General features: G+C 38.6%; 1 protein-coding gene across 3 annotated transcripts; it reads left to right on the forward strand.

Annotated features, from left to right (window-relative positions):
- Window positions 1-1,476: 1,476 nt before the first annotated feature.
- Window positions 1,477-21,887, forward strand: LOC307128998 (uncharacterized protein). Of its 3 annotated transcripts, XM_079821108.1 has the most exons (4): window positions 1,477-1,550; window positions 2,208-2,384; window positions 19,017-19,105; window positions 19,476-21,356. In XM_079821108.1, the coding sequence occupies exon 4, from the start codon at window positions 19,481-19,483 to the stop codon at window positions 20,903-20,905; it is 1,425 nt and encodes a 474-aa protein (XP_079677234.1). In that variant the 5' UTR covers window positions 1,477-1,550; window positions 2,208-2,384; window positions 19,017-19,105; window positions 19,476-19,480; the 3' UTR covers window positions 20,906-21,356. The 3 variants fall into 3 exon arrangements, with proteins under 3 accessions (XP_079677234.1, XP_079677232.1, XP_079677233.1); XM_079821106.1 differs by lacking the exon at window positions 19,017-19,105 and having other exon boundaries at window positions 1,480-1,550; window positions 2,223-2,384; window positions 19,476-21,887; XM_079821107.1 differs by lacking the exon at window positions 19,017-19,105 and having other exon boundaries at window positions 1,486-1,550; window positions 19,476-21,887.
- The last annotated feature ends 2,559 nt before the right edge of the window (window positions 21,888-24,446 follow it).

Below are 24,446 nucleotides of genomic sequence, written 5' to 3' on the forward strand. Positions count from 1 at the left end.
TTTCATATCAGTTTAGATATGTTTAAGGTCTGCATTATCTTACTAAGGAGGACTTCTCTTTTGATGGGTATTATAGTCTATGTGTATAATGTGGGGATAATATAGATCAGTGTGTACGATTGTAACATGATTATTATCTGCAAGTGTAAACTTATTAAACATATTTGCCAATTGTACACTGCATATTTAAAAATGGGCTTTTAACACATTAGTCATACATTTTAGCTCTTTCTGAAAGAAATATGCCCAAGTAATTAAATTAATTTAAAGCATGAATAAGTACATTTATAAATTATACTCAAATTTAACTTTAAATATATTAAATAATGTATTTTTAGAATATACTTTCAGTACATTGTTACAATGACAATTTTGAGCATAGTTTAAAATATACTAAATATATATTAAGTAATGTTCAAATAAGTACACTTGAAAAATAAGTATATTTTTCAAAAATATATTTTTTAGAAAATATACTAAATTACAATTATGTGTTATGTGTTAAAGGGATAGTTCACCCAAAAACGAAAATGTGATGTTTTTCTGCTTACCCCCAAGGCATCCAAGATGTAGGTGTCTTTGTTTCTTCAGTAGAACAGTCAATGGGGTCTAATTCTATTAGAGTAAAAAAAACATTGACAGACAACTTCAAATTAAACCCCGCGGCTCGTGACGACACATTGATGTCTTAAGACACGAAACGATCGGTTTCAGAGAGAAACCCAACGGTATTTATGCAAATATATCACCTCATATCAGACGAACACTTCAGCTCTCCAGACTGCCATCACTTCCCGTGAGTGAGGTCAAAATAGCGGCCGGGTCATAAATATGTATACGTAGATTCCTCATTCGAGCGATCCACACAGGCACTAATGAGGTATCTATGTATATATCTTTGACCCGGCCGGAATTTTGACCTCACTCACAGGAAGTGATGGCAGTCTGGAGAGCTGAAGTGTTCGTCTGATATGAGGTGATATATTTGCATAAATACCGTTCGGTTTCTCTCAGAAACCGATCGTTTTGTGTCTTAAGACATCAATGTGTTGTCACGAGCCGCGGGTTTAATTTGAAGTTGTCTGTCCATGTTTTTTTTTTACTCTAATAGAATTAGACTCCATTGACATGCATTATACAACTGGCACAAAGCAACGGTTGGAGTTAAAAATCTTCATTTGTGTTCTACTGAAGAAACGGAGACACCTACATCTTGGATGCCTTGGGGGTGAGCAGATAAACATCAAATTTTCGTTTTTGGGTGAACTATCCCTTTAAAAGTTGTATTGTGAAATGTGTTTGTTAGTATATAGGTTTGAAAAGGGAATATATGTGAAATAGTATAAAGTATACTTTTTTCACCAAGGATCAGTGGTGTTGATAGCTTCGGGAATCTGCTATTTATCCTTTGAATCATTTATCTAATCATTTTAATGTGTTTTCTGTATGTGAATTTCTATTTCGTGTGAACGGGACTTTTATTTTGGCGTGGTGACGTGACGTCATAAGGCTGCGCCGCGCTTCCTTATCTGTGATTCTGCTGAAGAAAGGTTTGTGTTTTTAATAATTTAAAGTGTTTAAATCATACAACCCGTTCAGACAATTATAAATGTTTTTTTTTTATTACTTAGCATGGTAATTTATTTAATTAACAGTAATGAACATAGTTTGTTTGAGTTAAGTGCATAAATAAAGTAATGAACAGTTGTTGTGTGTAAACACTCAAGTAACAGAAAAGGTGCGTCTCATTTCACTCCTTATATTATGAGTCAGTTCATCATAAACCGCTGTTTGCTCTCTGGCAAGTAATGATAGAGAAACGGAGCTTTTCGAAACCGATTCAGATTCAAATGATTCAGTCTGTAACCTGCAGTTCACCAGAGTAAATGAACAAGAACAACAACACAAACATGTGTAATGACAACTTCTACAAATCAACTGATAATGTTCCATTCAATATAATCATGTCAATCATACATGCCTAAATATGAGTTGTTTGAATAATCTGTGTTCTTTTATTAATTTGTAGTGATAGTTTTGAGTGTTTTTAGTCTCATCAGGTCATTAAAGTCCATGAACTCTCACTCTGACTGACACTCTTACCAGTGCGCTGACTTCTGAACTAGGGAGCTGATTGAGACGCACCCAGAGATTTAGTTTGGATGTGTTTTTCTTTCTGTTCATTATTCTCATCTAAAACATGACAGTGTCCAAACACACAGAAAAACTTCTGGTGAAGCGACTGAGATCCATGTGACACACTATTATAAAGATGGCGTTTATTAAAGTGGAGAGTGAAGACGCGTTTATTAAAGAGGAGAGTGAAGACGTGAAGATTGAAGAGACATTCAGAGTCAAACATGAAGATACTGATGAACAAACAGGTTGGTTTCCTTCTCAAAGTCTTTCTTCAGTCATTCTGCCTCATGCTTGTCTTTATCTGTATTGATGTAACTTGTGACCAAATCAATGATGACACTCATTAAATGAGGATAAACTATAAAGAAATGGCTATTTTTTCAAACCCAATATCAACTGAATTTTAACCGAATTATAAACAATGAAAATCCTTAATTTCTATTACTAAAGTATGCAACAATATCTAACTTAATTTATTTAGCAAATCCTGAAATGTGTGATCAACTTTGCATTTGTTGTCTAGAATAGATTTGTTTTTGTCAAATCAGGGTTTGTAAACATTACTTTCTTTCCAGGCATACTGATTAAAACATCTTTACTCCTCAAAATAATAACTTTTAAAAGGAAATAAAACTGAAAACACAGAACTGAACACAGTTGAGAGGACAGTATTTGTCTATTATGTTATAGATGAGTGTCAGATTTGAGATGCGTCTGTGATTAACCAGTTCTCCTGGGTCAGACTGTGGGTTATAGTCTGGTTATGTGGTGTTTTCTTAATCCCACTCGTGCTGAATTTCTGACCATTGCTTGTTCCTGCAATGTGGGTCATTCCTGGTATTCAGTGCCTTTTGCACAACATAAACTGTAGAAAATCAAACACAGTTTTTAAATTAACTCTTTGTGTAAACATTATAGGGAGATGTAAAACATCACAAAAGGCAGGAATGACCTGTGTGTGTTATCAATGTGTTTGGGTATTATCTAGCCGTTGAGTGTATATCGGTTGTACACTCATTATTGCGGTGCATTGTGGGATCGAATGAGTGCATGTGATAACTTTCACTATAGTTTCAGACACCACTACAAATGGTATAGGGGTGATTTTGGATACAGCCCTACCTTCCTGCAGAGTTCAGTGCCATTCCTGCTCCACCACACCAGCTTGTAATTGTGTGTAATGGAATTGCTCCGTTTATTATTAGGGCCCGAGCATCAATGGTGTGAGGACCCTATTGGAATTGCACAGCCTATTATTATTATTCTTCCAAATGAATCACCTTTTTGAGGGCCTAAACATGCTCGAAAACTCATGAAACTTTGCACACGCATCAGAAGTGGTGGAAATTTAAGTCTGATATGGGTTTCAGAATTAGGCGTGGCAAAATGGCTCGATAGGGACACTTACAAAATTTCAATTAAGCGCCGTCCAAGCTACATTTCATGTACGAGTATGTAATTCGGTAGACACTAGGGATGCTCCGATCAGGATTTTTACTGCCGATACCGAGTACCGATTTCTTGTCATGGTGATCGGCCGATACCGATCCCGATTCCAATGCTTCACTGATTTGTAAACTCTCTGATCACTGTTAACCTTTTTTCAGATAAGAAAACATAAAAACTATAGATGTTGCTTTTATTATATTTTTGTTACATTTTTATGGTAATTATGTAATGTAACTATTGTTTTAACAGGGTACTAAATAATCACAAAAATTATTCATTATACAGTGAACATTTTAATATGCCTATTAAATGGGGTTTCTGCATAACACTATGCATATAAGGATACTTAATATGGCTGTATTTTCTCTGTTTTTCTATTTGGATTAAAAAAAAATCTCTATTTATTTTAATAATAATTTTTTCACACATCCAGCCCAATGATGTCCTAAAAACAATGCTGATATTGAAGGCTATAAACAAATACAGTGAATGTAATGTAGGCATGTATTAAAATTTTTGTTTTTTAATTCACTGAACTAAAAATAAAAACAAAAGCATAGCCTATACTTGATTACCCAATTATAATGGTCACTTTCATAAAAATATACATACTTGTAGGTTTAAAGTTCTACAAATGGCACATTTATTGTCAAACAACAAATATTTTAGAAATATTTTAGTCAGAATGATTGCGTTCTGTTGCGCTCCGTCAGTTTGGCGCGCGTGCGCGTGGCGGCGCTTGCGGAAGTCTGAATATTAGCGGAGATTCACATGCAGAAGGCTTGTCGTCTCCTGACAGCAGAATGGACATATTTGCACGACTTTCTAACATTTACAGATGAAGAATATCCCTGTGAAATGTAAGTTATGCACTGAGGAAAGCACCACATTTCAAACTCATTAAACACTGCAGGTATTTATCTGTCTGTCAGCACAAGTATCTCTCAGAGCGTCTGACAGGGCAAGCTGCTTTAAACTATACGTGTTAACAATATCTTACCAGTTATTTTAAAGCATGTGTCATGTTTAGGACAAATTGTATCATGCACTTTTCCTGCATCAGCTCACTCTGCATACTCCGCTATTTTTCAGATGCGTTCGTATCAAACTACTGTATATCGATACTTCCGAATGGCGTTCGCCCATCCCTTAGGACTGACTGACCCGTATTCAACTGCTGTTCACATGGAAACCTTCTCCACTTCTGCCTTCAAAGCTGTAGTTTGAATATTTTCTACTACCTACCCCACGCGTCATGTACGCCCTCACGCGATGACGTCATCAAATTGCGATCGGTTCGTGAGATCGGCCAAGTTAGTGAGTACCGATCGAGTCATAAAATATGGTTATCGGCCGATACTGAACTCCGGCCGATCGATCGGAGCATCCCTAGTAGACACATGTAAAAGCCCAATACCTACAAAAAAGACCGGGGTGCAAAATATGAAAACCCAACAGGAAGTGAGATATTTTGAATTTTCTCTGCAAAAATGTAGCAAATTTTGCCATTTCCAGACATTGTACTTTAATCAACTTCGCCTAGAGATTTAACCTGATCAACATCATATTTGGCCACTCTAATCTAAAGGCCTTTGATGTTACATTGTGAAGATTTTGAGTTTTCGCTTAAGGGCGTGTCCATGGCGGCCTCACAAACTTCAATGTTTCGCCATGAAACAGGAAGTTGTTGTAACTCGGACATAAAATGTCCGATCTGCTCCAAACTTCACATGTTTGATAATAGTCCTGGCCTGAAAACAACTACATGCCAATATTCATTTATAGTCATTGCGCCACCTTCTGGCAGCAGGAAGTGTGGCACATTGAAGTGACTTTTCCATATTTCTCCTATATTTACCCACTTAAATGCATGTCGCCCACTATTCGCTGTTTTCCTGTGGCCACCGGGTGGCAGTGCATGTGCGAGGGCCCTTTCATCGCTGCTTGCAGCTTTAGTTATCAAGTGTTCCTGAAATAGCCTACATTTTTTACCAAAGAGACATTTTTTCATTTTGGGTTAATGCATTTTTCCAAAAGAACCACAGTAAAAATAATATAAAATTATTATGAAAAAACATGCTGTTTTTCAATAAAATTTCAACAGTAATAATTATTAGGTCCATAACAAAAAATGGATGGAATTAATTGTGCAGGGCTTTCACTGTGAGGTTGAGTTATAAATCCTCTTTGTGTGTGTGAAAGTTTATATAGCCTACTTTTACATTTTCGCTGCTGTTCTAAACATGATTTTCGGTTACCTCAAACAAGCTTGAATCCCAGTGCAGAAGCTGTTACCACTGAAACCTAAGTGGTTAGTTGATTGCTGTCGTGACTCGTGACACTCGCGAACGGCACTGTACACGAGCGGCCGGTACAACTTGAATATTATTATCATGAACTTTTCATTAATTTTGGTAGGCTGTATAATAAGGGAATTGTAATTGGATGCTTTTTTTCTGCAGAGAGCGGATCTCTGTTGATGGGTCTCAATTTTTATTGATCATTTGTTGGTAAAGGGTGAGAGACCATGCAACCCACTTGATTTTTGTCAAAGAGCCAGGTGTGGCTCGTGAGCCATAGGTTCCCGACCACTGGCCTAGATCATGTCATCTCAATAAAGCATCTCAGAGATCATGTGGGTATCAAGGGTGTAGCCCTTTAAGTGCTTCTCCTCATATTTGCAGGACGGGACATGCTCAGTTAGGATCGGGACCTGTGCCTCATCATCTATTCATATTTATTGGGGGATTCCACAAGGGTCGATTCTTGGTCCAACTTCATTGTATATGTTGCCCTGGGGTTCATTTTTAAGAAATATGGAGTTAGCTATCATTTTTATTCTGATGACCTGCTATTGTATGTTTCCATAGAGTATGATGATTATTCATTGGTCTCCCATTTAAAAAGTGTTTGACTGAAGTCTAACTGTGCGTTCACACCGCCGCTGGCGAGAGCGTCAAACTTCGCTCTGGCCGCCCTGCCATCGATGCTGTAGAAAGATTTGTGGACGCGCTGCCGCTCTGACGTAGATCGAATGCTTGGTCTTTTTTAAAACTGCATTTAAAGGGGCTGCAAAGCAAACACTCATGTTGATCTGCATTTGTGCAGACTGACCACAGGTAGGGTATAACCGTATAATATAACCTCATGAAATCATTTAAATGTGAAAGTTAAAAAGAAGCAGATCGATGGAAAGAACTTAACAGTTATAGTTACATGTTTGCTAACGAAATAAACCAATTAAAAGCCATTTGTGTGGTGTATAAATAATGTTGCGCGTCTTCTTATCAAACCCGCCGCACCAGCAGTGATCAACCTCTCCTCTATTTTGCTTGGGAACTAATGTGGTCGGAACCAAAGTTTTCAGCACTGCGTTCTCTAGAATCATCTCAAGCGGAGCACTTCTACATTCCCATTGGTTGCCGCCGAACCGCGTCATAGCTCATTACCATAAAGTTGACCTGATTTCAACTTTCCTCGACGCCCAATCGTCCAGGACGCGCCGCGCCGCTCTTGCCGGAGCTCGCCGCCGGGCTCCCATTGAAAATGAATGACTTCCGGCCACTTTGACGCTCTCGCTGGCGGCGGTGTGAACGCACAGTAAGGGTCTTAAATTGCAGTTGATTTTCATATTCTAGATATTATCAACTGGCCAGAATTTTGAGATGGCAATAGACGTGAAGGACTATAATGTGTTAAGAGCTCGCTCAAGTAGTGGGGAGCTAAACCATTTAGTGCTTTGACTGTCAATCATGGCCTGCCTTGATCCCATCGGGTTGGACATTCTGTATTAAGGGAGTGTTCAGGCAGAATCAGCTGTTTCCGTGCCTCTGCAAGATCCCTCTTTTTTTACAACTATAGGAGCTAAGCTGCTGATTAGCTTCTTGCAGACCCCCATTGCACGGTCAATCCTTCATTGCATTCTCTAAGATATTAGAGAATTTAGTATCATCAATATGATCATCACAATCGAAGAATCATTTGCTGAGAGGGAGTGAAAAAGCATCAAAGAGTAGTTCAAGTGGTAAGGCAAGGCAAGGCAAGGCAAGTTTATTTGTATAGCACATTTCATACACAGTGGCAATTCAAAGTGCTTTACACAGAAATGAAGTTAAAATAGTCATAGATGACAAAATAAAATAAAAAAATATATATAGTATAACAGTTATAATAGGAATTAAAAGGAAATAAAAATAAAGAAAAGATAATAATTAAAAGCTAGAAATAAAACGGGGTTAAATTGAAACACATAATTAAAGTGCAAGCAGTTCGGACAAAGCACAGAGCTCATTGAGTAAATGTATAAGATAAGGTGCAATCAGTCAGACGTACAGTGGCATTGCTCATTCAGTAAATGCACAGCTAAACAGATGTGTTTTGAGTCTGGATTTGAAAGTGGCTACTGTTGGAGCACATCTGATCTGTTCAGGAAGCTGTTTCCAGCTACGGCTGGCATAATAGCTAAAAGCAGACTCTCCTTGCTTTGAGTGAACCCTTGGTATTTCTAATTGACTTGATCCTGATGATCTGAGTGATCTGTTGGGTTTGTATTTAATCAGCATATCTGCAATGTATTGAGGTCCTAGGTCATTTAGTGATTTATATACAAGTAATAGTACTTTAAAATCTATCCTAAATGTAACTGGAAGCCAGTGTAAAGACCTGAGGACTGGTGTGATATGGTCATATTTTCTGGTTCTGCTCAGAATCCTGGCAGCAGCGTTCTGTATGAGCTGCAGCTTTCTAATGGTCTTTATGGGAAGGCCAGTGAGAAGACCATTACAATAATCCACCCTGCTGGTGATAAAAGCATGAACGAGTTTCTCTAAGTCTTGCCTCGAAATAAAGCTTCTAATTCTTGCAATATTTTTCAGATGATAGTAAGCTGATTTAGTTATTGCTTTGACATGACTACTGAAACTCAGGTCTGACTCCAAAATCACACCAAGATTCCTGACTTGATTTTTTGATTTTAGACCTTTAGCCTCAAGATATGCGTTCACCTTGAGAATTTCATCTTTGTTTCCTAATGTAGTGATTTCGGTTTTGTCTTTGTTTAACTGAAGAAAGTTTTGGCACATCCAACTGTTAACTTCATCAATGCATTTACATAGAGAGTCAATGGGGCTGTAGTCATTTGGTGATAGGGCTAAGTAGATCTGGGTGTCGTCAGCATAGCTGTGGTAAGCCATTTTGTTATTTTTCATTATTTGGCTCAGTGGCAGCATGTACAGGTTGAATAGGAGTGGTGCAAGAATTGACCCTTGTGGGACTCCGCATGTCATGGATGTCCACTCAGACTTATGGTAAACTATACTCACATTATAACCTCTCCCTTCTAAGTATGACCTGAACCATTTGAGGACCATTCCAGAAAGCCCAACCCAATTTTCTAGCCTGTCAAGAAGTATGTTGTGGTCAACAGTGTCGAATGCAGCACTGAGGTCGAGTAGTACCAGAACTGATGTTTTGCCTGTATCTGTATTGAGGCGAATATCATTTGTAATCTTTATGAGCGCTGTCTCTGTGCTGTGATGCGGTCGGAAACCAGATTGAAAATTGTCAAAGTATCCGTTTGAGTTCAAGAATTTGTTCAGCTGACTGAAAACAACTTTTTCAATGATCTTGCCTATGAAGGGGAGATTTGAGATTGGTCTGTAGTTGCTCAGTATGGAGTTATCCAGATTTCTCTTTTTCAGGAGAGGCTTTACTACTGCAGTTTTAAGGGAGTTTGGAAAAGTCCCAGAAAGAAGTGAGGCGTTTACCACTTCTAGGAGATCTGCTTCTAAACAGTTAAACACACTTTTGAAAAAAGAAGTGGGGAGTGTGTCAAGGGCGCAGGTTGATGTTTTAAGGTGCTGTACCATTTCTTCTAAAATTTTACCATCAATTGCTTCGAAATCAGTCATGACAACTTTCTAAGGTTGTGGTCTCATCTGACTCACCTCAGAGCAACTCAACGATGTGCCGATCGCATTTCTGATATTAATGATTTTCTCTGAGAAGAAGGAGGTAAACTCACTGCATTTGCTGTCTGAGAGCATTTCAGTGGGAATGTGACTCGGGGGGGTTGTTAGTCTCTCTACAGTAGCAAAAAGAGTGCGTGTGTTGTTTATGTTTCTATTTATAATATTTGAAAAGAAGGTCTGTCTAGCTTTGCCTAGTTCCACATTGAAAGCACGAAGACTGTTTTTATAGATGTTGTAATGGACTACAAGTTTTGTCTTTCGTCACATGCGTTCAGATTTCCTGCATTGTCTTTTCATTAATTGCACTGCTGTTGAGTTTCTCCAAGGTGCTTTTTGTTTGCCACTCTTTTTTCTGACTTTCACAGGAGCAATATCATCAATTACACTCTTAAATTTTGAGTTAAAAGAGTCAAAGAGAAAATCAACAGAGTCTGCAGATATGCTTGGTGTTAGAGATATAGCCTTCATAAACAGCACACTAGTGTTCTCATTTAAGCATCTCTTTTTGACAGAGACAGATCTAGTTTCAATGGCAGGAGAGATTGATATATCAAAGAAAATACAGAAATGATCAGACAGTGCCACATCCTTAATAACTATCGATGAAATGTTTAGACCCTTACTGATGAGTAAATCTAGAGTGTGTCCACGATCATGTGTGGGTCCGTGTACATGTTGTGTCAAATCAAAAGTGTTAAGAACAGACATGAGATCTTTTGTTGTACTGGATTCAGCATTGTCAATGTGAATGTTAAAATCCCCAGCAATAGCAAAACAGTCATACTCAGATGAGATTGCTGATAACAGCTCTGTAAAGTCATCAATAAAGGCCGGAGAATATTTCGGAGGCCTATAAATAATGATAAGCAGGATGCGTGGTGCACCTTTTAGCACAATGCCCAGATATTCTAGAGACAAATAATCACCAAATGATACTTGCTTACATTGATAAACATCTTTAAATAGAGCTGCGACCCCTCCACCCCTTCTGACTGGTCTGCAGACACTCATAAAAGTAAAGTTAGGAGGGGCTGTTTCATTGAGGACTGTTGCACTGCAGCTGTCTTCTAGCCACGTTTCATTTAGAAGCAAAAAATCTAGGTTGTTTGTGGATATTAAGTCGTTGACTAGAAATGATTTGTTTTTAAGTGAACGGATGTTTAAAAGTGCTAACTTAACAGTATTAATTTAAATTTTTTCCCCCACAGTAATCTTAGTTTGACAAGTAACAGGCAGCAGATTAGATGGGTTTGCCATACGGCCTGAGAAAGCCTTGGACTTTCTATCACGTAACAGAACAGAAATAGAGAAAGAAGCAGGCACACTGGATTCACGCATGTTTTGTAAACATTTGATAAGATTGCTGTTGACGTTGCGAGGACCCAGAACACGTCACTGAGAGCTGGTATCAGTTGTTTTTGGTGCAGATGGAGGAGGGTGTGTGCCCTGGCGCTGTGACCGAAGAAATCTCACAGGAGGAGGGGCAGAGAGAGCTGGGCCCACAGTCTTTGGTGGTTGTGGGGCTCGACGTTCTTTGGATGATATCTGTGGGCTCGCAGCGATCGAGTGTGATTGTCTGTTTCCAGTATAAACAAAATCCATTTTCTCTGTGAAGCTCAGAAGTGGGGATGCTGTAGAGTGGGATAACATGTCTGGTGAGGGGGGCTGTTTCTCTGGTGTTTCCGGAAGCTGCAATATGTTATCGTCCGGTTGAAGGAGTGACTTAGACATTTCTTCCAGCTTATTGCTTATATCACATATAAGTTGTAAAAGTTCACCAGTCTCACCCCTGATGGTCCCCATTTTTACCAGTGCCTCCACAGACTCCACAGTCCGTGCTGAGATGTTACTGTTTAGTGCCTCGATCTGTGTCACTTCGAGCTGTTCTAATCTGTCACAGTGTGTCTGTGGTGAGCTCTGAGGGCAGGGGCTCTGCTGGGAGTGTGTCCATGAGAAGTGGTTGTTGTGGCTGCGTGGTGTTATCATTGTCCTTGTGGGGTGTATCAACAGCATGTCCATTCAGATGCTGAAATGAAGTCCTGTGATCGTACTTTACTGGTGTGTGTGTGTGCCATCCAGGTTGAGTGGGTTAGCACACACAGCTGAAGGATGAAGAAGGGAAAAATAAATATTGTCCTTTAGCACTCTTGCACCGAGTTTGTTTGGGTGGAGGCCATTTGATGTAAACAGTTGTCTCTGACTCCAGAAGAGATTAAAGTTGTCGATAAAGTTCACTCCCTTCATGTTGCAGGTTTTTTGCAGCCATGTATTAAGCCCAAGTAGCCGTGAGAACCTATTTGTTCCTCTTGCTGGAAGTGGTCCACTGATGAACGGCTGAACTTTCAGTTTTCTAAGTGTTTCAGAAAGTTAATTGAAATCCCTCTTAAGGAGTTCTGACTCCTCTCTCTGAATATCGTTCTTTTCCACATGAATGATAAGTCGATTTGCAGTCATGTTTCATCAGAATGTTCTTAAGTTCCCTGTTTACATCAGAGACTGTTGCTTGTGGAAGGCAGCATGTAGTTGTATCCCTGCTGCTAATGTTTCTGATTGTTGAGTCGCCCACTATCAGAGTCCTGGGCTCGGCTGTGCTCTGAGCTGAGGGCCGCTGTCTGCTTGACCTTGAGCGCCTGTTAGCATTAGTGTTAGCTACGGGCTGATTCAATCTGTGTTCGGTCACATTCATCACATTTGGGGATTCCTCACCCACATTCATTAGCACTTCAAATCTGTTTTCAAGATGTATATTTGGTGGTAGGAAACTAGTGTTTGCAATCCTTGTGTCTGGGGTAGAGCATGCTACTGCGGCAATATGTGATGCTCGTGACAATCTGATGTCTCGAGTGCCTTTTGGTCTTGCTCCCTGTTTGTTCCATCGATTAGTGTGTTGATCAGTTACTTGTTTCTCTACATGCTGAGTAGCACTACATTTATGGGACTCACCGGCAGTGTGCAGAGGGCGATCATGATGAAGCTCTGCTGTGTGATTCGTCTGGTTGGATGGTTCCGCAAATAACTTTGTTTCAAGAACTGCAATCCTTTGTAAAAGTCTGTGGCAGTTTGTGCAGCAAGTAGATTCTAGAAGAGGCATTTTCTTATCCTTTTGAATGTAGGCAGCTGTGTTTTCCCTTCTCCGGAATGTAAGCTGAAGGCAGTGGGAGGCTGGTCGGTTGAAATATTCCGCTTTTTGTTTAGGAATTCAGTCACCAGAGTTTCTAATTTTATCATTGGAGTCAAGCTTTGTCGTTTGAGCACTGTGCTGATTTGCTGAAGTTGTAAAATATAGAAGTGATAGAGCAAAGCGCGGAGCAGTAAGCAAGAGCGTCCGAACAGTAGCGAAGCAGGAAGTAAGCAAGTAAGCAAGCACTAGAAGATCCGTCCGGACCACGAGACCACACACCTGTCGATTCAAATCTGTTAATAATATATACACTGATTGGGTATAACATTATGACAGATGAAGTGAATAACACTGATTATCTCTTCATCACTGCACCTGTTAGTGGGTGGGATAAATTAGGCAGCAAGTGAACATTTTGTCCCCAAAGTTGATGTGTTAGAAACAGGAAAAATGGGCAAGTGTAAGGATTTGAGCGAGTTTGACAAGGGCCAAATTGTGATGGCTAGATGACTGGGTCAGAGCATCTCCAAAACTGCAGCTCAGGACCCCCGAAACGGGTCAGGTACGTGTAAGATGTGTATAAGAGAAACGGGTATATTTAGCTAAAAGGGAATTATAAATGTTTTATAGGGAATTTTGAAAGAGTCACTTATTTTACAGCCGAGCAAATGATCCCATAATTCATTTGAACGGGCTGTAACTATCAACTCTGTAGTGGATATTAATATCCAAACAATAGTGAAAACACTATTTAATAGCAAGAAAGTGAGGAAAGGATGAGTTCTGAGAGATTGAAATGATGAAATCCCAAGTTTCTAGCAATATATTATACTGTAAGACATGACCTGATGTCACAGACACGCCAGGCTCCACTGTCACCCAATCTGTTAGGTTTTCTGTCCCATCGTCTGCCTCATCTCAGTCCTGTGTATTGGCAATTGAATGAATAAGTACTCAGCGCTGAGGGAGAATAAAACGTCTCACTTTTATTTAGAGAAAATCAGAAATTATATAGACATAGCACAAGAGGTGCAGCATGCTTTTAACCAATGAGACAGACTACATCATATAGCAGCTCATGGTCTAGGAATGTGATACATATAGCAAACAAGTCTAAATATGGTCAGATACCCTAGCTTCTCCTAGGGATTCTACAGGACCCTATTATGTATTGCAACAGAAAAGCTGGGACCATTTTCCTGACTACCCTTCTATCCTAGTGGAGCCTTCTATGGGAATGATTCCCATACATAAACAAACCATATGTTTAAACACAGAACACAGCTTCAACCAAGGACAGAATGAGACCAGTTTAATATCTTATCACAATCACAGCGCACTCCTTCCCTAGAGCAGGGGTTTTCAAATCTGTCCTGGAGGACCCCCAGCACTGCACATTTTGTATGTCTCCCTCATCTAACACACCTGATTCAACTCATGAGCTCATTATTAGAGACTGCAAGACCTGAAGTGGGTGTGACAAATATGGGAGACAAAAGCTGTGTCTCATTTAATTTAATTTTGAAGGCTGCATCCTCTGGAGGACACATCCTATGAAGGATGCGGTATACGGAGAGTCCTTAATCAGAATTAAACGAGACGTCCTCCGTAGGACACACAGGCAGGAAGTATCACGTTGCTATGCCAACACGTTCACCGTGGAGTTGCGCTCTCACACCAGTTATATGAATGAAAATTATTTATAACTTGAAAATGACTATGAAATGTTTTGCCTTGACAGCAAAGTACTGTTCTAAACGTAAAAAAAAAAAAAATCACAACACTTGTAATCCTGTTTACCACAACTATCTATTTGAGGTATATATACAGCTTAAAAACAAAAACAAGCTTTAAACTACTTAAGTTTAAACACCACATCTTCGCTTGCATGTATATCTGCCGGCGGCGCCATTTTTTCAAATAATATTTAAAAAACATGACGGTTGTTAATGGCGACGCAAAGAATTGTGGGTTATCTGCAGCAACGAAGGATACATCTCATGCACACTCCGAATTCCTGAAAAGAAGTGCGCATTTGAAGGTCGCATTCGGAGTATCCTACTTACTTTTTTGAAATGAGACAGCCTTCAGACGCATGCAGCCTTCAAATGCGACCTCCGGAGGATGCAGCCTTTCGAAATGAGACAGCTAAAATGTGCAGGGCTGGGGGTCCTCCAGGACAGGTTTGAAAACCACTGCCCTAGAGTACTGATCACGAACACCTGCACCTCATCAGCACAGTAATCACCAGCTACACAAAAGACACACTCACGCACTCAGTCTTTGTCTGGTCTCGTTAGCACCAAGAAGCTTACCCATACGGAAATGTAATATATGTACATATATGAAATATACATATATTAAATATATCCACATAGAAAGTGAAAACATATATGTACATATATATCTGCCCATTTATAAAACCTATTAGAAAATGGAACAATTTCATATATTGACATATAAAACTAGCCCATATATTTTATGTATGTATAATACAGTATTTTATATATATGTCACATATATAATTATCAATATACATGACATATATTTCTTTGTATATATGTTCAATATACAAACTACACATATATGCATAGCATATATATATATATATAAACAGTGTGCACATATATTTTAAATATGTTATGTTCTTATATTATGTATATCAATTGCTAAATATTTTTAATTAATGGTGTAAACTAAACAAATGTAAAAAAAACATGCTTTCATTAATTTCGTACATATTTTTTAAATATAGGTTATGGATGTGTACTTACACACTTGCAATGCAATACATATGACATGCCTAAGCCTTAAATGTTAAACGGTGCAGTTAGCAAAAAATAAGTTATACAGTAAAACATTTAAACTTTATTAAAACAGTTTTAATATAAAAAGAAAAATTAAGCTGCGCAAAATTAGAAAACTACTGAACACACAACTTTATTATATATAAATACAATATTACAACAAAACAAGTAACAATTAAAACAGCACAGAACATGAAAATCCACCAACAGGTATATGATACAGCCTGTAATTTTTTTTAAGTTAGAGTCTTTTTGGATGTCCTCAGCTCAGTGATCTTTTGATTTATAGCTACCCCTAGTTGGCCCCTGGTGGTTCCAGGAAATTTCTGGATCACCGATCACGGTTGTTCAGCTTAGGCTTGAGCCCTTGTCCTTTACGCACTGAAATTCCTCCAGATTCCTTGAATCTTTTAATTATGTTATGCACTGTTGAATGTGAAATATCCAAATCTCTTCCTATCTTTCTTTGAGGAACATTGTTTTTAAACATTTCAATCATTTTCTCACGTATTTGTTGGCAAACTGGCGATCCTCTGCCCATCTTTGCTCCTAAAGGATTAGACCTTTCCTGGATGCTGCTTTTGTACCAAATCATAATTACAATCACCTCATTACTAGCCCTAAATTGCTCCTGTCCCAACTTTTTTTTTAAATGTGTTGCAGGTCTGAATGACATGAAGTTGACCAGACAAAACATGAAATATTTTGTGTTCATATTGTCTGCAATAAAATACAAGTCAAAGTAAATTTAGAAATCACTTCTTTTTTTCATCTCTTTTTTTCAGTTTACCATACTGTCCCAACTTTTTCTGATTTGGGGTTGTATATATGTATATAAAAACTTTTTTAACGAAATGTGGATTGTGTAGACTTGTTAAAAGTTCAAGCTGTTCAAATAAGGAAAAGAAGGAATGAATTAATAAGGAAACCATAGGCATATAAAATGTATGTATGTTGTTTAAATAAATGGGCATATATAAATTAAACATATCGGTGACATATATGGTCATAACATACAATATTATATAAACAATAGTCATATATATAATATTAATATAAGTCAATATTCTAATTTAATATGGAAAATGTATATATGTTATAAACTTATATCAACATATATCTAGAGATATGTATATATGTGATAGCAATATATTGTCTTATATTTAGCATATATGACGGCGTCATTTGCGATATAGGGACATATATGTCATACATTTCCGTATGGGTACCTTCATGCTGACCTTAAGGACTGCCAAAACTTACTTACCTGTCTCCTGTGTTTCTCCAAGTCTCCATAGTGTTCCCTCGTCTTGTGTGATCCTCCAGAGTCTCCTTTGTTCCAGTTCTGTCTCTAGCCTGCTGCATCTGCAAATACAAAGACTGTGTCATTCAGTTATCCTCATCAGACTCTTACCAACTCCAAGCTCACTCACCTACACTGCTGTCAACTCCTCTGGTTGTTCAATAAACACCATTTACCTGAATCTCTTGTCCTCCGTCCCTTCTGATATGTAACACCTGAACGAACCGTCAATCATTAATTTAAACCTCCTATGTTTCTTAGGCAGGGTTAAGTTTGATATCAAGGCACCCATTCAGTTACAATCTGGTGGTATTACTTGCGTTTGTAGTTCGTATCTTCTTTGAATGGGGATTCCCTTTTCGGTCTTGGCTGGAGAGGATTTCCCAGGTTCTTTCATTCGCTGGTGGTCTTGTCGTGTCTTTGATCGATGTCTTGGGAAGCCAATCACGTGGTGTGTTGCAGATGGATTGAAAGTCTTGTGGATAAGGTTTGAAGTTAACTGTTGACTGTAGAATTGTTGACTGAAACTTTGCGGCAAAACTTCACTTAAAACACAAGACTCAATGGAAAGAAAAGAGCTTAAGTAAAAGAAAGAAAAGTGATAGGGGAGTAGTTAGATGGCTTGAATTTAAGCTGTTAACCCATTTTTTCTGTTCTTTGTCCGCAGTCTGTTTCTGATTCTGTCGTCTGATTCTTTGTTCATGTTCTGGGGTTTTAAAATCAAATGTGTGCCCATCCTCCTGGATGAGTTTCGACCAATTAGGTATCATCTTTGGTTCAGAGGTGACTGTTTCTCCACCTCTCACCATAAATTACACGTTATCTGTGGTCTCTTAACTTCCCGCTCTAAGCAGAGAGTACAGTTTAGACATGATTTATATTAATAAGAATACGATACATCTTACACATATTTAAATGAAGCCATCCTTGGAATTATGAACAGAGATTTACACTCATACCAGACAAGGCACTTTGTGAACTTCTGTTGTTTCTTGAAGTAGAGACCAGGAGAACTTGGATAGGTTTTTCAGCAGGATTCTTTATTGAGAAAAAACGTGCTGTCTTTCTGCTGAGGTTCCAAGTCTGACTAAAACCAGTTGAACATTGTATTTTATATACATTTCAAGGGGAGGGATTATACAGCAGGGGAGGAGACATTCAAACAAAGGAATGCATATGTTGTGTAGGTAAAGGACAAACCCCAAACATTCCTGTCTCATCAGCCGTAATGTGATCAGCATAACAGTGTCATTCAAATGCATAGATGCTAATCCAATCACTCAGGCAGTATTGCTCTAAACTTGTCATGGTAAATAGTCAGGAAGTGCATAAAGACAAAATACTTAATGTCTCAACCACTTACACAGCCTGACGTAATCTCCTTAGAATTTCCTCAAGTTTACTTTAAAATGTAAAACACAAATATAGATAATGTTTTCAGTTATATTCTATTACATTGGGACCTAGATATAGCAATGTATAAATTTGTAATTCAACACACACTTTCAATCAACTATACAATGGTAATAACAATTATATGAATTGTGAGTGATCTATGCAATGGTCTATGCAATGTATTGGTTGTAGACATGATATTTAACTATGCAGTAGAAGGATGTTTAATTAATAGTAGGGCTACTATCCTTTTTGAATGATTTGATGCAGTTTATATGTAAACAGTCTCTGTGGGTTTTCTTGTGGATTTCAACTCTGAGTCTGTGTCTTCATTCAAAGGTTGCTGAGAAGAAGATTGTTTTGGATCTTTTGTCTAAGGGATCAGAGACGTTATCTTGCTGTGGCTTGAGCTCTGCCCTCTCCAAACCAATCCGTCATTTACAAACTGCCTAGCATTGACAACGCTCTTCCTTTTGCAAGGCTAATCTCATTCAAGCTTGCAAGGCCATAGAGTACTTAGCTGGGGGTTTCATGGGTTATCTCAGACAGGATGGGGCCCACTTCATTTGTTGATTTGGGGTCTGGAGTGTTGAGTTGGGTTTTTATGTGTGGAATTATGTTTGAACGAATCATTTGGAAGATTAATTTGTGTCTGGTGCGCCCTCAAATCCTACATCGGGCTACCTAGAGGAAGCAGTTACGGAAAGCTATGAAGAGCGTCGTCGGATATATGTGTACTTAGGGCATGTGTTTAAAGTGTGTATACATGTGTTAATACATAGGATGGCAAATGTTTGATTATAATCAGGTATTTTATTCTGTTTTCTTTAAAGGTTATCAACCTAATTTGAACTTTTTCTACTGAAATGGCTAACTACTGTTTCAAGTCACTTATCTAACTTCCAACAAAATTCATCTGTTGGTAAGCTGCTCTAATCAATTGTTAAATTTAATGGAATGGATATGAAAGGAAATGAAACACTGCAAACCAACTAAGAACGTACATTTTTTATTAAAGATTTAAAGTAACTGCCATTTTTGAGTTGATTCTTGTGTCCGTGGTTGAAAGAGCTCTTTTGCGAGTTAGAGGCAAAACTGATGTGTGGAATCCAAAATGAACTCCACAGCCAGTGTAAGAGTATTTGGGACGTGTGATAAAGAAAGCAAAGAATTAACAATTATAATTAAATTCTGAGATTACAGGTCACAACTTTTTTAGTTGTTTAGTAGGTATAGGATTCAGCATACATGTCTAAATGGTGTTAACTTGTTTTTGTTTCTTTTCACCCTAGACCTGATGGAGCTGAAAGAGGAGAGTCAAAAACTGAATGAAATGGAAGAGAAAGATCAGTATGAGAAATGTCATGATTTCATGACTGGCGAAGAATCTTTTAATTACTCACAGACTCATGAAACAGAAACTAGAGACCTCCAGATGAGCGTTCACACTGAAGACAAGCCTTTCATCTGCCAACAGTGTGGAAAGTGTTTCAGACGAAAAGACCGCCTTAAAGTCCACTTGAACATCCACACTGGAGAGAAGCCGTTCATATGCCCTCAGTGTGGAAAGAGATTTAAACAGAAAAAATACCTTATTGCCCACTTAAGACTTCACACTGGAGAGAAGCCTCACCCCTGCCAACACTGTGGGAAGAGCTTCGCACTGAAAGCAACTCTTAAGACTCACATGAGAGTTCACACTGGAGAGAAGCCTCACCCCTGCCAACACTGTGGGAAGAGCTTCGCACTGAAAGCAAGTCTTAAGACTCACATGAGAGTTCACACTGGAGAGAAGCCTCACCCCTGCCAACACTGTGGGAAGAGCTTCGCACTGAAAGCAAGTCTTAAGACTCACATGAGAGTTCACACTGGAGAGAAGCCATTCATATGCTCTCAGTGTGGAAAGAGTTTTAAACATAAAACAGAACTCAATTCCCACATAACATATCACACTGGAGAGAAGCCATTCCCCTGCAAACTGTGTGGGAACAGCTTCAGAAATAAACTACAATTTAATTGTCATATGAGGATTCACACTGGAGAGAAGCCTTTCACCTGCCCTCAGTGTGGAAAGAGCTTCACAATTAAAGGAAATCTCAAGATTCACATGAGGGTTCACACTGGAGAGAAGCCGTTCAAATGCTCTCAGTGTGGAATGAGTTTCAGACGAAAAGACAACCTTGAAGACCACTTGAACAACCACACTGGAGAGAAGCCGTTCAAATGCTCTCAGTGTGGAAAGAGATTTAAACGGAAAAAAAACCTTATTGCCCACTTAAGACTTCACACTGGAGAGAAGCCTCACACTTGCCAACACTGTGGGAAGAGCTTCGCACTGAAAGCAAGCCTTAAGATTCACATGAGAGTTCACACGGGAGAGAAGCCCCACACCTGCCAACACTGTGGGAAGAGCTTCACGATAAAAGGAAGTCTTAAGATTCACATGAGAGTTCACACTGGAGAGAAGCCGTTCATATGCTCTCAGTGTGGAAAGAGTTTTAAACATAAAACAGAACTCGATTCCCACATAACATATCACACTAGAGAGAAGCCTTTCACCTGCCCTCAGTGTGGAAAGAGCTTCACAACTAACGGAAATCTTAAGCGTCACATAAGGGTTCACACTGGAGAGAAGCCTTACAAGTGTGTTCAGTGTGAGAAGAGTTTCTCACATCACTCAAACCTGAAACGTCATTTGGAAATTCATTCTGAAAAGAAATAGCAGTTTTACTCATTTTGAGAAGAGGTTTAGAAAAAGGATGAATTTCAACAAGCATCTGCGCATTCAATCTGGAGAAAGACAATTCAATTGGGATCAATGCAATAAAAACATCACACTGATGTAAATGTGAGACTCTGTTTGTGTACCCTTACAAAAATATTATTCAAGTGTGCTATTAGTATACTTCTATACTTCACTGGCAAAGAAGCATAAACAAGCGATAGAAGTCATGTAATCTAACGCAATCATTAATGCCAAATGTTACTGAATGACTCGTTGAACCCATTAAGAGGAAACGACTGTTAATCTTTGTTGGTGTTGATGGACTCGATGTACTCTGTCATGTCATGTACGTTGATCATCGATCCGGATGTAATATTTGACAAAATCATGATTTATTTCAGCTTTTTGTTCAAAATGTTGCTTTTTTTACCCACATTCACGTGTTGATAAAAAAATTAAAAAAACAAGAATGCATGACGCTAGCATAGAATGTCTTTTTTGTTGTTGTTGTTTAAAACCAGAGGCTCTTTTTCTTTGAAAATTATCAAAAATACAGTATAATATAGTGCACTTGCAGTATAAAACTATTAAACTAGTAGTTTACTGAGAATATAGTTCAAAGTGTACTTTCAGAAACAAAAAATGTGCTACAAGTATTTAACTAAACTAATAGTTCGCCTAAGAGTTCACTTGTTGTGTAGTTGCATCAGGAGGGACGAGTGGAAGGAACTGGGAATGTTGTGATGGTCTCAATTTTTACCTTTACTGGCTTTAACATTTTTTCCTCAAATTGACTAGGGGAGACCGGGTATAGTTGTAACACGAGAGTTGTAACACTACCAATTCCACAGATCACTGATAAGATAGGACTCATATGACAGTTTCAGTTTCCTCTGACTTCCTTTATGATGCCACATGGAGGTTTTCCAATCTGTGTTGCTATCTCTCCTGAAGCTACAGCAGAAAACCTTATTCTGAGGTAAGAATAAATATAAATAAATAACTAAAATTAAATTAAATTAAAATAAGATATTTTGTTTAGTACATGCCATTGTAGATAATGTTGTATGGGTTAAATCAGGTCAAAGTGTGGTTTCTCTAGTAAAGAATGGTGTATCAACCTCCTGCTAATTTCAAAGCACCATGCTAATACAGCTAGCTAAACAATGGGTAACAGTGGCAGTTTGAAATAACCATCCACTTACATACAACTAAGAACATTTTATGATTTTATTAATTCTATGGAATGTCTATGTGTATGTTAAAGGTGCTCCCCCTTGAGCAACATCTATTTCAGACTCTTAAAGACAGTGCAAATGTATGCCGTTTGTTTCCAAATGAGTATAAGTGTTATATGAGTATTCCATAAGTGTAATGTATGCCGTGTTATTTATTTAATCATCGTTTAAATCATTAACTGTTTCAAAATGCATGCTGTTAGCAAAATCATTGTTGAAACATTAGCAGTTAGCCTAGGCTACTGTATGAATAAAAACAATACTACAGCACAACACATAAACACAACAGTACAATGTGATTTCAGGTTACAAGTCATACAAATTTGCGCTTTGACATTTGTAATAGATACGCTGAAGTGTCTCGTCCGCCCGCCGAGCTGATGTTCTCTACTATAATGAATATGAACTTAACTTAATTCATGACTTTAAACAAATAACTATTAACATGCTTAGGATGTTTGTGTTGTGTACAGGGAGACTTCAAATATAAAAACGCTGACTTGTTAGGCAATGTTTTCTCAGTAAAATCATATAATTTCCTATCAATTCAATAGAACGTGTGAGTTTACTAGGGAATACCAACATGGCGGCGCGACGGCTTCCCTTTTTATGACGTCATGGGCAATCCATTCATATAGATAAGTGGTCTATACACACTCTTCCAGCCTAGGGTGAAGTCATTATACATTAACAACGTTTTAAGACAAATTGTGTCGTTTAAATGAAAACTATGAATGGCGGTGCAGGATTGTTAACAACTCTGCGCTTATGCGCGACCCCTTTTGTTATTAATCATCTGTTAGGCAACTAAAGTTAATTTTCTCTTAAAGGAACACTCCACTTTTTTGGGACTTTAGCTTATTCACTGTATCCCCCAGAGTTAGATAAGTCCATACATACCATTCTCATCTCCGTACATCCCATAACTCTGTCTGACGCACCCACCGTTAGCCTAGCTTAGCACAAAGACTGGAGGTATATGGCTCCAGCTAGGCTACTGCTCAATAAGTGACAAAATAACACCAACATTTTCCTATTTACATGTTGTGATGTGTAAAGTCACAGCGTGTACAAATAACAAGGTTACATGATACACAGCCATCTTATAAATTTATACATACTAGGGACTATATTCTCAGAAGGCGAGACTTGATGATGACTTGATGATGGCTACAGGTGTCTTTGGATCCATATCCAGAGCAAGCAGCTGCAGTAAGTACTTCCTTTATGTTTTTAGATGACTAGCCTACTGTAACAGTGTCATTAGCTAGATCTAATGTAACGTTAGTGACACTATTACATGAATAGGGTGGTCACTACTGTATTGCAGTTGTGCCCGTGCTCCATGTATCCCCTGTAATGTTAGTATTGTGTTGTCACGAACGCGCTCTGACTGTCACAGTAACAAATGAGCGGTGCCAGAGGTAATTCGGCATCTTGTCTATCAGCTTCCAAAGTTTGTAACTCCTTGTCTGTGTATTCTGGCTCAAAACGATATGGTTCTGGATTTTGGTTTGATACAAAGTAAAAATCCTCTGACAATTCCTCAAAGTCAGCCATGCAACAGTCACGTTCGCTACAATCTTCCTAGTCATGTTGGTTTTGTTGACAGATATAACAGCGGGGCTTCTCCGGTCCTGCGAGCAAATCACTCCGCCCTCCACAGAAGTAGAGCAGTGCTGCGCCTTCTGAGAATATAGTCCCCAGTGTGTATACGTTTATAATATGGCTGTGTCTCATGTAACCTTGTTATTTGTTCACGCTATGACTATACACATCACAACATGTAAATAGGAAATGTTGGTGTTATTTTGTCAACAGTAGGCTAGCTGGAGCCATATACCTCCAGTCTTTGTGCTAAGCTAGGCTAACGGTGGGTGCGTCAGACAGAGTTATGGGATGTACGGAGATGAGAATGGTATGTATGGACTTATCTAACTCTGGGGATACAGTGAATAAGCTAAAGTCCCAAAAAAGTGGAGTGTTCCTTTAATATTAAACGTTAATACATGAACAATGTGCCGTGCCGCCGCACGTCAAAATACACACTTCTTTCAATAGGAAGTGATACGGAAGTAGCGACTAGCGATCTGAATTTCACCCTGGACACCCCTCTGGCTCCGCCACTGCTGCTGTGTGAAATGTGTTCTGACGGTTCTGACTGAAAAATACATTGGCGATGACCAACAGCCAATGAGAGAGCAAGATACAGGGCAGCGGGAGGTTCAGGGAGGAGTTATGGACTATCTTGGCAATATCAGTATTTTAATAGATATATTTACAATTCTATCAAACAGAAA

Source organism: Gobio gobio (assembly GCF_949357685.1).
Source record: "Gobio gobio genome assembly, chromosome: 7".
Lineage (NCBI taxonomy): Eukaryota > Metazoa > Chordata > Actinopteri > Cypriniformes > Gobionidae > Gobio > Gobio gobio.

Coding starts and splice junctions, on each gene's coding strand:
- LOC307128998 (XM_079821106.1), top strand. CDS start 2,273: ATGGCGTTTATTAAAGTGGAGAGTGAAGACGCGTTTATTAAAGAGGAG. Junction 2,385..19,475: donor AGATACTGATGAACAAACAG/GTTGGTTTCCTT, acceptor TTTTCACCCTAG/ACCTGATGGAGCTGAAAGAG.